Here is a 15646-nt window from a genome sequence, read left to right as displayed (position 1 = left end):
AACCATATACAAGCCTTTTTACAAATGTTTGCTTCTTTTTCTTTTTCTTTCTTTCTTTCTTTCTTTCTTTCTTTCTTTCTTTCTTTCTTTCTTTCTTTCTTTCTTTCTTTCTTTCTTTCTTTCTTTCTTTCTTTCTTTCTTTCTTTCTTTCTTTCTTTCTTTCTTTCTTTCTTTCTTTCTTTCTTTCTTTCTTTCTTTCTTCCTTTCTTTCTTTCTTCCTTTCTTTTTCCTTCCTTCCTTCCTTCCTTCCTTCCTTCCTTCCTTCCTTCCTTCCTTCCTTCCTTCCTTCCTTCCTTCCTTCCTTCCTTCCTTCCTTCCTTCCTTCCTTCTTTTTTTGGGGTCACACCCAGTGGCACTCAGGGGTTTCTCCTGGCTCTGCACTCAGAAATCACCCCTGGCAAGTTCAGGGGATCATATGGGATGCCAGGGATCGAGGGATCTAACTTGAGTCCATCCCAGGTTATCGGCTTGCAAGGCAAATGCCCTACCACTGTGCTATCTCTCTGGCTCCAATGTTTGATCCTTACTTTTTTTGGGGGGGGGTTGGTTTTGGGGTCACACCCGGCAGCACCCAGGGTTTACTCCTGGCTCTATGCTCAGAAGTCACTCCTGGCAGGCTCGGGGGACCATATGGGATGATGGGATTCGAACCACTATCCTGCATGCAAGGCAAATGCTCTATCTCCATGTTATCTCTTTGTCCCCTGTTTGATGCTTTTTTAATATAAGCATGAGTAAGGGCAAATTCCTTCTCTCTGAACCTCAGTTTTATAACCTGTAAAATGGATAGAGTAATAATACTTATGCATTTCTTAAGTTTTCTCTGAGGGCTGAGACTGTATGAAAATGTATGAAACAGTGCCTAACTGTTCACATATAGACTCAGAACTCAACATATGCTAGCTTTATACCAGTCCTCCTTTTTCATGGTTTTGCTTTCTGAAGTTTCAGTTACCTGTGGCCAACTTATCCAAATAAAACTCATATCATACAGGTTTTAGTGTGGAGATATTAATTCATGTCCTTTTGATAAACATGAAGGGATATGATTGCTGTATCAAGTAAATTTCTCTTTTCAAATTTGCTGTATCATTTTGCTGATGTCTATTCTGGCTTATAGTGCTATTCATAAGTATTTGGTAGTATCTCGTTGTTTTACTTTACATCTTTTGATGACATGTGATGTGGATCATTATCTCCTATGGTTATTCTCCTATGTATATATTTTAGTAATATGTCTACTAAGCTTGTTGGCTCATTTTTAGTTGTGTCGTTTGTTTTATTGCTGAGTTTTCAGAGTTCCTTTTATTTTGGACTAGAAGTCTTTTATGAGATGTGCGTTCTGTATACCTTCTACTATTCTTCGAATTATTTTAATCTCTTGACAATATCTTTCACAGAACAAAAAATGAATTCCTTTCCTTCACTCTGTTTTTGTAATAATGATGACTGGAGAGTTATAGGCATCCTAGCTGAAGTACTTCCACAGTTAGCTGGCGTAATTGCTAAAGATCCACATATCAGGTCATATGTAGTGTTCGTATATTAAGCTGAGGTGTTTGCTGAGAGTTGGCATTCTTTTATTTGTGGTAGTTGCACATGTGTTTGCCAAGTGTCATCTCCTTAATTGTGGCATGCATGTTTCAGTGGTAATACTCACTAGCGTCACTGGAATATTCACACTTGTGCTTACCAGCAGTCACACTGCTTTGGTGCATACACATAATTTTTGGTTGCAAGTTTTGCCCTAGCTTGGAGAGGATTACATATGTATCTAAAAATCACTTGTAGTGTCAGAGATCACAAATACCAGATCTGTCATAATTATGCATGGTGATTGTGCTGACACCAGGGATCAAACTCATAGAGGGATTTTTGGTTTTTGTTGTTTATTTTTGGGCCACATCCTGTGATGCTCAGGGGTTACTCCTGGCTATGTGCTTAGAAATTGCTCCTGGATTGGGGGACCACATGGGACACCCGGGGATCGAACCGTGGTCCGTCCTAGGTCAGCGTGTGCAAGACAAACACCCTATTGCTTGTGCCACTGCTCCAGCCCCCTCATAGAAGTGTTTTAAGCTACTGAAGGTATAAATTGTAATGAATTGTAAACTTATTAAATTAATTATTTGGGGAAATTTAGTTTCATACCTGGCAGTGCTCATGAGACTGGCCGTTTGCACAGGGTTCACTCTACACAGTGCTTGGGGGAACTATATTTGGTTCTGGACATTGAACCTGGGTTGGCCATGTGCAAGGCAAGAATCATACCTCCTGTATTATCTCTCCAATCCATTTTTTAATGTATACGTCATGTTCTTGGCATTATATTTTGAAATCCATCTCTAGATCCAAAATTATCTAGGCTTTCTCCTATGTTAATTATTAGGCATTTTATGAATTTGCATTTTATCAAGAATCATTATCCAGTCTGCATTTCATTTTATAAAGAGTATAAGGCAAGTGATAATTCATTTTTCCATGCGACTGTACAGTTTTCCTTATAGCATTTGCTAAAAGACTATCTTCGCTTCATTTTATTGCCCTTGCTCCTTTGTCAAAGATCGGTTGACTGATGTATGGAGTAGATCTAAGCTTTAGAAAACTTCATTTGCAACAGGATTCCCCCTAACATTTCATGGGGAAGTTTTTTGATTTTCATGGGGCCAGAGTGATAGCACAGCATATAGGGCATTTATTTTCTTTGCATGAGGCTAACCCTGGTTTTATCCCCAGCATCTCAGATAGCCCCCCAAGCCTACCAGGAGTAATTTCTGAGCACAGAGCCAGGAGTAACCCCTGAGTGTTCCTGGGTGTCGTCCGCAAACCAAAAAACATACATATTTGCATACCTTGAACAGAATCTAGGTCAGATTCTCTAGTAGCAGGTTCATGAAATATGATATTTTAAGTGACTCCAGGAAGTGTCAGGATGTGGCTCCAATGGGAGAACACATGCTTTGCATGAGTGAGACTGTAGGATCCTTCCGTGGCACTACATGGGAATAGCTCCCAGAGAAATGCCAAGTGTGGCCCCCAAAATAATTAAAAATTACTACAGACAGTATGAAGTTAAGGTTTGGGGGCCTTAGCACTTAGTTCTTTTAAAACATGTTCTTTTCTACAGAACTTTTACTTTACTCCTCTTGTGACTCTTGATGTAAGGGTTGGTTCTGGTTTTCTTTGCTAGTTTTATTACAAAATAGTCTTTCAGTAGCCTAGACAATCATTTGTAATGAACACATTCTGTCTGGTTATACTGTGCTAGTTCTGATAAACATTGTGATAGGCATGTAAGTTTATGAAATGGGAAATTCAATCACTGCAGTACTACTCTGGAAGACATTTAAAGTCATCCAGTGGAAGGGGCCAGAGAGATAGTATAAGGCACAAGCCTAGAATATGGCTGAGCTGGAGGTCAATCTTGGGCATTCTATATGGTTCTCTTAGCACCACCTGAAGTGATTCTTTACTGCAGAGGCAGGAGTTACCCCTGAGCATCACTGGGAGTGAGCCCAAACAAACAAATAAAGTCTCAGTGGAATATAATATGCAGAAGATTGTATTCTGAAGCAGGCATCTGTCAGAATTTGGAAGGCATTAATACTGAAGATCAACAAGATTTAATCTGGAGAGTCCATGAAGCTGGATGTGATTCAGACATGAAACAGAATGAAAGCCATGTAAAATAATCCCATTGAAATGGATCCAATAAGGTTTGCAAAGGAAGGCAAAACAATTTAATGATAGAATACAGAAGAAGGAGTCAAAAGTATAGGTAAATGTGGATATTATTTCAAATGATCTAACTGAGGAGCCCCAGAAAAATTAGCACCAATTGATGGAATTGGGAAAGTTAGAAGAAAAGGCAACTTGGCAAGGAAATGGCACATGTGTTCTGGTTGCTGAATTCAAGACAAGAGGGGTAATCTCAAGTGAAGCCAGTTAGAATCTTGGACTATCTCCATGGTGTGAGGTCAATATTAGATATTCCAAGTCCAAAAATTCAAGGAATTGATGGTGTAAACTTGTGGTGATGAGTAAGAAATAGGAGAAATGAAGAGGGCTGATGATAGGTGTGAAAAACTCTATAACTTGAGAAAAAAGAGAAACGCATCAAGAGTATAAGGAAGGGGCATACAGATGAATCAGAGACAGAAGATGAGGCATTCTTAAGTATAAGACTTCTCATCCTGGCCTCATAACCTTGTCTTTCATATGAAGAAGACTAAGAGTCAGTAGTTCTCTCACTATTTTCATCACGATTAAGAGTAATTAATGTTAATAAAATTATTTACTTTCTAGGGTATGAAATGGAACCACATGATAAAATGGGGGGATGGAAAGCTATATAGCCTTATTAAAATGATATTTTAAATTGTATTACAAAGCAATAATCATTAAAACAGCATGATATTGGAAAAAGACAGACCCTCAGATCAGTGGACTAGACTTGAGTATTCAGAAAATGCTCCCCAGACATACAATCTATCAATCTTTTATAAAGGGACAATAAATACAAAATGAGCAAGGAAATCCTTTTCAACAAGTGGTGTTGGGACAATTGGTCATCCATATGGAAAAAAGGAATCTGGATCTCCATCTGACACCATGCACAAAGGTCAAATCAGAATGGGTTACATACCTTGATATCAGACCCAGAACCAAAAGGTATATAGGAGAACACATTGGTAAAATACTTCATGATACTGAGACTAAAGGTATCTTCAAGAAGGAAACACCACTGTCCAAACAAGTAGAAGCAGAGATAAACAAATGGGACTACATTAAACTGAGAAATGTCTGCACCTCAAAGAAAATAGTGACAAGGACACAAAGGCCACCCATGGAATGGGAGAAACTATTCATCTGATACCCATCAGACAAGACACTAATATATAAGTTATATAAGGTACTGACAGAACTTAAAAAGAAAAACATCTAACCCCATCAAAAATGTATATTCTATGTACACAATGGAATACTATGCAGCCATCAGGAAAAATGAAGTCATGAAATACATGGATGGACTTGGAAACTTTTATGCTGAATGAAATAAGTCAGAGGGAAAAATGAAGTCATGAAATACATGGATGGACTTGGAAACTTTTATGCTGAATGAAATAAGTCAGAGGGAGAGAGATAGACACAGAATAATCTCACTCATCTGTGGGATTTAAGAAAAATAAAAAATAGTATGAAATAATACTCAGAGACAATAGAAATGAGGGCTGAAAAGACTGGCCCATAAAACGAAGCTTACCACAAAGAGTGGTAAGAGCAGTTAGAGAAATAACTACACTAAGCAACTATCATGATAATGATAGTGAGTGAGAAAACAGAATGCCTGTCTCGAAGACAGGCAGGGGATCGGGGAGGAGGGAGATGTGGAAAGTTGGTGGCAGAAACTTACACTGATGAAGGATGGTGTACATTTTATGACTGAAACCTAACTACAAACGTGTTTGTAATCATATGCTTAAATAAAGATAGCATTAGAAAACAAATAAAACTGTTAAAAGGGCTTTCTGGGACATAAAGAGGCAAATGGTCAGATTTAATGTTATTAAATCTAGTTATGGATAGAATGGAGAGGAACAAGAGCATGGAAAGAAAGGATATGAGGTATTAGATTATAGTGGTAACTGTTATTGGCAACGTGCCAAGATACTGTGCAAAATTCTTTGCATTCATAATTTTTTATGAAACAAGATACTTTTAGTGAAAATTAATTAGGAAGGGGTGAAGAAAGAAAAAGGAAAGATCTGAGGAGAAAGGGGGAATGTTACCAAGACAGGCAATAAAGGAAGAGACATGTAAGATACATGTTCAAGAGATAACAAGGACTTGAAGTACAAGCCTTATAATCACTTATTAAATTCTTTTTTTTTTTTTAATTTTGGGCCATTCCTGACTGTGTGCTCAGGGATCATACCTGACAGGTCTAGAACCAGGATTGGTTAAGCACAAGGTACTTCACTTTTCTCTTGGGTCCTTAAATTCTTAAAACATTATGAAGATGGCTGGAGAGATAGTACTATCAGTAATGTGCTGTTCTTGCATAAGGCTGACACACCACTTCTGTTTTTACACTCCAAATGGTCACTGACAGTTATTACACAAAAACAAACAAGAACAGAAAACTACTATGAGGCAAATATTACCACTTGCATTTTATGGATAGAAAACTTGGTTTAATATGGGCCCCACAGCAGTAAGGCGTTTGCCTTGCATGTGGCCAACCCAGGACGGACCCGGGGTTGATCTCTGGCATCACAAATGGTCCTCCTAGCCTGCCAGGAGTCTAAGTGAAGAACCAGGAGTAAGCACTGAGTGCCGCCAGGTGTGGCCCCAAAACAAAAAACAAACAAGAAAAGAAAAATAACTTGGTTAAATAGAGAAAACTAAGGTACATATCTTGCATATATGAAGCCCTGGGTTTAATCCTTGAATAATACATACCCAAACACAATGAAGTTGCCCCTAGTGCCTCTCTCAAACCCAAGATAAATCCAGATAAGCGTGTCCCCCAAATAATAACATTTCTTCTTTTAAATTGGATTCATTTTCATTCTCTTATTCTGTTCCCCTCTCTTCATTTCCTTCAAGGGAAAACAATCTTTTAGTCCTGGAGTATGAAATAGAACCACATGAAAAATAGAGTTTTGGCGAGAACTATCCTTCTTTATTACAAATATTGATTCTTTTCTATTGGTTTTTATTTTTCAATCTGTCCTTTCCTTTTGTCATTGTTGATGTTGCTGCAAAGTCAGAGATTGAACACAAAATGTTCACACATTTTTAGCTTTAGGGCTCATCAGGTTTCAGTGTTCATTGTTATGCTTCTTTAATGGCAGTGCTTGCTAGGAGCACATTTTAATTTGAGGCACATACATTATGGTTGTGGGTAGAGACCACTGGGATGCTCACTCGTGTGCTCACTTCTTGTCTGTAATATTTGTATAGTTTTTTAGTTGTGGTACTTGCCAGGGATTCAACCCTTTTCTGAGATGCTCACATCCACCCACCCACTGTGTGACCAATAATTGCCTGTGGTGCTGGGATTGAAGATAACATAGCTGCCAGGATCACCATTGGTACAAGTGGGACTTTCGGAATTTGAGCTCATGACCACATGGTTGTAGGAAAGGTGTTCTAAGCCATTGTTTATCAACCACCAGTCCATTGACTGGTGCTGTGTTGCATGTGTAGAAAGGTTAAAAACCACTAGTTTATTGACATATATATTGATAGGGCATATTTATATGCCTTATATATTTATATTGTACTTATATTATATATATTTACATATAGCTGCCTGTCTGTGGAACCATATATAGACAGGTCCTGGTCTGCAGGTGCACAAAGACTGATAACGACTGTTCTGAACCCTTTAACTACTCCGTTAGGCCCTGCCAATAGTGCATATCATAGACATCTTCAGTCATTAAATATAAATTATTTTCTTGTTTCTTGAATATCTGTTAAAATAGTCTGAAACGTCTCCTTTTCTGTTATAGGTACAGCAGCCTGGAAGAAATACTTCAGTGTAAAAATCTTTTTAGAGAAGATAACTACATTGGCTGCTCCTTTAATCTGACGAAGCAGAAAGATGACAATATTTATAAATACAATGTCCAAATAATGGTCAATGATTCTGAGGAAAAAAGTCTACCCTTCTTTCATATTGTGCATTTAGCATCTCATGGTAAGTTCATTCCAGTCTTCTGTGACATTGTGAATAAAAATGTTCTTTTAGATAATTAATAGGAATAATAAAGGATATGACTGGACTGTGGAGATATTCATAGGGGAAAAGAAGTACTATATTTCAGTGGACCTCCTGAATAGATACTTTTCAAAGACACAAGTTTGGGAATTCTTTTTTTAAATGTATTTCTTATTTTAATTTTTTACAAGTTTTTCACAGTTGTATTTCAGTAACATAGTGATGGGGGAATTAGGGCTATTCCTACCACCAGTGTTGACTTCCCTCCACCATAGTTCCCAGCATGCATCCTGTACCTCCACCCTTAGCCCCATTGACAGGCCCATTTTGTGTATAGCTTGTTATAATTTGGGTCTCTTGATTCTACTGTCATTGACATTGTTTTGGGTATTTAGGGCTGACCATTTTTGGGAATTAGTTATAGTTATTGAACACATACTATCTACTGTATCCTTGTTTACATGTGAGTAAGCCTAGACTACAGCCAACAGCTAGATATATTACCAAGATTGAAGTGTGGGCTCTCTGACTCTGAAGGTCTTACTTCTTTTTTTGTTTGTTTGTTTGTTTGTTTTGCCACACCCAGCGGTGCTCAGGGGTTACTCCTGGCTATGTTCTCAGAAATTGCTCCTGGCAGCCACGGGGGACCATATGGGATGTCGGGATATGAACCAATCACCTTAGGTCCTGGGTCGGCTCCTTGCAAGGCAAACACCACTGTGCTATCTTTCCGGCCCCCTCTTTTACTTCTTATTCTTGAGAGAATGATCCTGCCGAATAAATAGGATATAGAATAATCTTATATATAGAATAAATTATATACAATTCCTAAATAACAGTACTTAGGAAAGGCTTATGCTGGTGATGATGTCATCAGGAATGTTATTCGAACTCTGTATGCTGGTAGTGGAGTAATCAGGAATGTTATATAAACTTTCCACATGGTATCAACAGTGATTAATTAGAACAACAGGCATGGCTTCCTTGCTTAGTAAGTTAAGAAAGAATATCTAGTAGGAGCTGGAGACCAAGTCCAGGTGACTGGAGACCTCTGGGTTTGATTCTTGGCATCATATCATCTACCAATCAATATGCTAGGAATATTCCCTAGCACTACCAGTATTAGAAAGAGCTCTTGGGGGGCCGGGCGGTGGCGCTAAAGGTAAGGTGCCTGCCTTGCCTGCGCTAACCTTGGACGGACCGCGGTTCGATCCCCCAGTGTCCCATATGGTCCCCCAAGCCAGGAGCAACTTCTGAGCACATAGCCAGGAGTAACCCCTGAGCGTTACTGGGTGTGGCCCAAAAACCAAAAAAAAAAAAAAAAAAAAAAAAAGAAAGAGCTCTTGGTCTTGCCGGGCTGGAGTTCTGGATAAGACAGACTCTGCTGGGCTCCTTAAGCTTGACAGACATTTTGGGGCTTCCCCCAGCTTGCTTCAACCTGGGAACTTTGATCTTCTCTGGCATTCATCCCCTGACGGCTTGCCTCGGCTGAGGTGAGTCTTTCCAGGCTGGAGTTGCAGATAAAGCTAACTCTGCTGACCCCCTTAAGCACACCTATAAGGCGTCGAAGCAGGTAGTGTGGCCGCTCCACTTTGCTTCATGGCCGCGCACTCCACCTAGCCAATGAATACCACCACAACACGTAGAAAAACTCACAGCATAAGCGTGACAATGGGGAAACTATGCAGACCAACATCAGCCATAGATAATGAAGATGGAAACTCTGATGACCCAACAATGGCCAACCACCTAAGCAGTCTTTCAGAAAGGGAGTTTAGAAAAGAAATATGGAGGATGCTCACAGAACTCAAAGAAATTATAGATCAGAACACTAATAAAAATCAAGAGAATATGAAGATAGAAATCAGAAAACTCCAAACTGAAATATCAGGTCAAATAACAGGTCTGAAAAACTCAGTAGACAAATTGAAGAACATAATGGATGAGCTTTCCAACAGGTTAAAAGCAGCTGAGGATAGAATTAGTGCGCTGTAAGATGCGATGCATTACAACTTTACAAAGCAGAATAGATTGGGAAAAAAAGCCTTAAATCAAATGATCAGACAACGGAAAAATTACTCAAAGAATATGAGCAGATGAAAATAGAAGTCTTTGATAAGCTCAACAGAAACAACTTTAGAATCATTGGAGTCCCAGAGACCCAAGAAGAAAATCTCCAGGAAGAATCAACAGTCAAGAACATCATCACAGAGAAACTACCAGAGCTAAGGAAAACATGTGACCAAATCCTGCATGCCCGAAGAGTACCAGCTAAAAAAGACCCCAGGAGAAACACCCCAAGACACATCCTAGTCACAATGATGAATCCCACAGATAGAGATAGAATACTGCAAGCAGCAAGATCAAAAAGGGAAATTACATTCCAGGGAGCATCCTTGAAATTTACAGCAGACCTGCCACCAGAAACACTCAAGGCCAGAAGGCAGTGGTGGGATATAGTGACAAAACTCAATGAAATAAATGCTTCGCCAAGAATAAGGCACCCAGCAAAACTCACTTTCAGGTTTGAATGAAGTATACATGGCTTCACAGATGAACAACAGATCAAAAACTTTACAGATGATAAACCAGCCTTAAAAGAAAAACTGAAAGATCTATTCTAAAGACAAGACAGAACAAAAAACACACCAAACTTCTACACAAAGATGGCAATAAATCCCATGACAATTATTTCTCTCAATGTCAATGGACTAAATGAACCTGTTAAGAGGCACAGAGTGGTGAAATGGATCAAAAAACTGAAGCCAACCTTCTGCTGCCTACAAGAAACACACCTGAATAGTCAGAATAAACATAGACTCAAAATCAAAGACTGGGGGAAAATCATTCAAGCAAACAACACCCTTAAAAAAGCGGGGGTGGTCATACTAATATCAGATGACACAAACTTTATACTCAGAAAAGTTGTAAGGGACAAAGATGGATATTATGTACTAATCAAGGGATTAGTACAGCAGGAAGAAATCACTCTCCTAAACATATACACACCCAGTGAGGGACCAGCAAAGTATTTAATACAATTGTTGACAAATATGAAAAAGGATATCAATAATAACACAGTAATTGTGGGAGACCTCAACACAGGCTTGTCAGCACTTGATAGGTCAACTAAATTGAAACCCAACAAAAATATACTAGGCCTGAAAAGAAAAATGGAAGAAAGAGGCCTAGTAAATATATATAGGACACTCCATCCTCAGAAACCTGGATAAACATTCTTTTCCAATGTACACAGGTCATTCTTTAGGATAGACCACATGCTGGTACATGAAACATACCTCCATAAAATCAAGAAGATAGAAATTTTGCAGGCTACCTTTATTGACCACAAGGCTCTGAAGTTAGATGTGAACTACAAAGGGACACAGAAGAAAAAATCTAACACCTGGAAATTAAACAGTCTACTACTGAACAACCAGTGGGTCCAAGATGAAATCAAAGAAGAAATCAAAAATTTCCTGGAAACAAACAACAATGAAAACACAAACTATCAGAACCTATGGGATACAGCAAAAGCGGTACTGAGAGGAAAATTTATAGCTTTGCAAGCACACATCAGGAAGGAAGAAGAAGCATACATGAATAGCGTAATGATGCAGCTTATAGAATTAGAAAATGATCAACAAAAGAAACTAAAAATAGGGAGACAAAAGGAAATAGCAAAGCTGAGAGCAGAAATCAATGAAATGGAAACCCAAAAAACAATCTGAAAGATCAATGAAAGCAGAAGTTGGTTCTTCGAAGAAATAAACAAGATTGATAGACAATTGGCAAAACTCACAAAGCAAGAGAGAGAGAAACTTGATAACGTGTATTAGAAATGAAAAGGGGAGATCACTACAGATACACCAGATATTCAAAGGGTATTCAGAGAATACTTTGAGAAACTCTATGCCACTAAATATGAGAACCGGGATGAAATGGATAAATTTTTGAACTCATATAACCTTCCATGTTTGAATAAAGAAGATGTATCACATCTAAACACCCCCATCACCATTGAGGAAATTAAAACCGTAGTCAAAAATTGGCCCAAAAACAAAAGCCCAAGCCCTGATGGATTCTTTCAAACCTTTCAAGAGGAACTACTACCAATCCTGGCCGGGCTCTTTTATGAAATCGAAAAAATAGGAACACTTCCAAATAGCTTTTATGACGCCAACATCACCATAATATCAAAACCAGATAAAGATGCTGCCAAAAAAGAAAATTACAGACCAATATCCCTGATGAACACAGATGCAAAGATCCTCAACAAAATCCTGGCGAACAGGATCCAGTGCCTCATTAAGAAGATTATTCATGTTGATCAAGTAGGTTTTATCCCAGGAATGCAAGGATGGTTTAACATCCATAAATCTATCACCATAATACGCAACATAAACAACAAGAAAAATAAAAATCACATGGTCATATCAATAGACACAGTAAAAGCATTTGATAAGGTTCAACACCCATTCTTGATGAAAACTCTCAGCAAGATAGGAATAAAAGCAACCTTTCTCAATATAGTTAAGTCAATCTACCACAAGCCAGTGGCAAATATTATCCTCAATGGAGAAAAACTAAAAGCCTTCCCTCTAAATTCTGGTACAAGACAAGGCTGTCCTCTCTCACCACTCCAATTCAACATAGTACTGGAAGTACTTGCTATAGCGATTAGGCAAGAAAAAGATATCAAGGGAATCCAGATAGGAAAGGAAGAAGTCAAGCTCTCGCTGTTTGCAGATGACATGATACTCTACTAGAAAACCCTAAAGACTCTACCCAAAAGCTTCTAGAAATAATAAATTCATATAGCAAAGTGGCAGGCTACAAAATTAACACACAAAATCAATGGCCTTTTTATACTCTAATAATGATAGGGAAGAAATGGACATTAAGAGAACAATCCCATTCACATTAGTGCCACACAAACTCAAATATCTTGGAGTCAACCTGACTAAAGATGTGAAGGATCTATACAAAGAAAACTATAAAACACTGCTCCAAGAAATAAGAGAGGACACGTAGAAATGGAAACACATACCCTGCTCATGGATTGGCAGGATCAACATCATTAAAATGGCAATACTTTCATGAAAAAAGCATTGTACAAATTTAACGCGATTCCTCTAAAGATACCCATGACATTCTTCAAAGAAGTAGATCAGACACTTCTGAAATTCATTTGGAACAATAAACAACCTCGAATAGCTAAAGCACTCCTTGGTAAAAGGAATATGGGAGGCATTACTTTCCCCAATTTTAAGCTGTATTATAAAGCAATAGTTATAAAAACAGCCTGGTATTGGAATAAAGACAGACCCTCAGATCAGTGGAATAGGCGTGAGTACTCAGAGAATGTTCCTCAGACATATAACCACCTAGTTTTTTATAAAGGAGTAAGAAATCCTAAATGGAGCAAGGAAAGCCTCTTCAACAAGTGGTGTTGCACAACTGGTTAGCCACTTGCAAAAAAGCGAACTCAGACCCCCAGTTAACACCATGTACAAAGGTAAAATCCAAATGGATTAAAGACCTTGATATCAAATCTGAAACTATAAGGTATATAGAACAACATGTAGGTGAAACACTCCAGGACATTGAGACTAAAGGCATCTTTAAGGAGGAGACAGCACTCTCCAAACAAATGGAAGCAGATATATACAGATGGGAGTATATTAAGCTGAGAAGCTTCTGTACCTCAAAGGAGATAGTGCCCAGAATACAAAGGCCACCCACTTATTGGGAGAAATTATTCACTCAATATCAATACTCATCAGATAAAGGACTAATATCCAAAATTTACAAGGTACTGACACAAATTTACAAGAAAAAAAAATCTAACCCCATCAAAAAATGGGGAGAAGAAATGAACAGACACTTTGTAAAAGAAGAAAGGCAAATAACTAAAAGGTACATGAAAAGATGCTCAACATCACTAATTGTCAGGGAGATGCAAATCAAAACTACTATGAGATACCACCTCACGCCACTGAGATTGGCACACATCACAAAAGAGAAAAATAAGCAGTGCTGGTGGGGATGGGGAAAGAAAGGAACTCTTTTTCACTGCTGGTGGGAATGCCGTGTAGTACAACCTTTATGGAAAGTGATATGGAGATTCCTTCACAAACTGGAAATTGAGCTTCCATACGATCCAGCTATACCACTCCTAGGAATATACCCGAGGAACACAAAAATACAATACGAAAATCCCTTCCTTACACCAATATTCATTGCAGCGCTATTTACAATAGCCAGACTCTGGAAACAACCAAGATGCCCTTCAACAGATGAGTGGCTAAAGAAACTGTGGTTCATATACACAATAGAACACTATGCAGCTGTCAGGAGAGATGAAGTCATGAAATTTTCCTATACATGGATGTACATGGAATCTATTATGCTGAGTGAAGTAAGTCAGAGGGAGAAAGATGCAGAATAGTTTCACTCATCTATGGGCTTTAAGAAAAATGAAAAACATTTTTAACAGTATATCAGAGACAAGAAAGATGAGGGCTGGTAGGTGCAGCTCATGACATGAAGCTCATCACATAGAGTGATGAGTGCAGTTGGAGAGATGACCACACTGAAAACTATCATAGCAATGTGAATGAATGAAGGAAGTAGAAAGCCTGTCTCGAGTACAGGTGTGTGTGGGGGGGTGGTGGAGAGGAGGGAGATCTGGGAAATTGGTGGTGGGAATGTTGCACTGGTGAAGGGGGGTGTTCTTTACATGACTGTAATCATACAACTATAATCATATTTGTAATCACAGTGTTTAAATAAAGAAAATTATAAAAAAGAAAATTAATTTTAAAATGGGCACATAAAATGTAATAGCAAACACCCAATTTTTCTTATTATATTAAATAAAATCATTACTATTATAAAAATGCTAATAACAGGAAACAGAGAAAATTAAGAATTCTGGAGTGAGTGAGTGAGAAATGGCTGCATGTGGGGGTTTCCAGGCAGAGTGCTGATTGCTCTAACTGCAAAGTCTCCACCGGGCTGTGCTTCTTCTGAGGAAACTGAGCACCGGAAGGGAGCCCTGTCCTACTCTTCTCTGTCTTTCCTGAACTCTGGAAGCTCTCCTCAGAGCCCTGGGAAGCGAACCCCAAAGAAACTACATTCGGGAGCTACCCAGCGAGCCAGTGAGTGAGTGAGAAATGGCTGCATGTGGGGGTTTTCAGGCAGAGTGCTGATTGCTCTACCTGCAGAGTCTCTACCGGGCTGTGCTTCTTCTGAGGAACTGAGCACCAGAAGGGAGCCCTGTCCTACCCTTCTCTGTCTTTCCTGAACTCTGGAAGCTCTCCTCAGAGCCCTGGGAAGCGAACCCCAAAGAAACTACATTTGGAAGCTACCCAGCGAACCAGAAACTGAGCACCTGAAGGGAGCTCTGTCCTACTCTTCTCTGTCTTTCCTGAACTCTGGAAGCTCTCCTCAGAGCCCTGGGAAGCGAACCCCAAAGAAACTACATTCGGGAGCTACCCAGCGAGCCAGTGAGTGAGTAAGAAATGGCTGGATGTGGGGGTTTCCAGGCAGAGTGCTGATTGCTCTACCTGCAGAGTCTCCACCCGGCTGTGCTTCTTCTGAGGAAACTGAGCACCGGAAGGGAGCCCTGTCCTACCCTTCTCTGTCTTTCCTGAACTCTGGAAGCTCTCCTCAGAGCCCTGGGAAGCGAACCCCAAAGAAACTACATTCAGAAGCTACCCAGCTAGCCAGTGACTCTCCTCAGAGTCCTGGGAAGTGAACCCCAAAAATACAGCATTCTGAAGGTGCCCAGCGAGCGAGTGAAAACTACGCCTGACCAGTGGGGCCCGACTGTGAAAAACTGTGAGTGCTGCCTGTGTGTGTCTCTCTGCTATCCTGTTGCGTGAACCTCCTGAGAGTGGGCTGAAAAGAGGC

The 15646-nt window shown here is 39.3% G+C and overlaps 1 protein-coding gene across 1 annotated transcript in view; it reads left to right on the top strand.

The window, feature by feature from the left end:
- Positions 1–15646, top strand: part of IL13RA1 (interleukin 13 receptor subunit alpha 1) — a 100306-nt gene that overhangs the window by 30612 nt on the left and 54048 nt on the right. The window contains exon 5 of the mRNA XM_049767657.1: positions 7521–7708. Coding sequence (XP_049623614.1) covers positions 7521–7708 — 188 coding nt within the window. The remainder of the gene's footprint in view (positions 1–7520; positions 7709–15646) is intronic.

Source organism: Suncus etruscus, chromosome X, assembly GCF_024139225.1.
Source record: "Suncus etruscus isolate mSunEtr1 chromosome X, mSunEtr1.pri.cur, whole genome shotgun sequence".
Lineage (NCBI taxonomy): Eukaryota > Metazoa > Chordata > Mammalia > Eulipotyphla > Soricidae > Suncus > Suncus etruscus.
The sequence above is the reverse complement of the archived record's forward strand: the minus strand, read 5'-3'. Positions and strand labels throughout refer to the sequence as shown.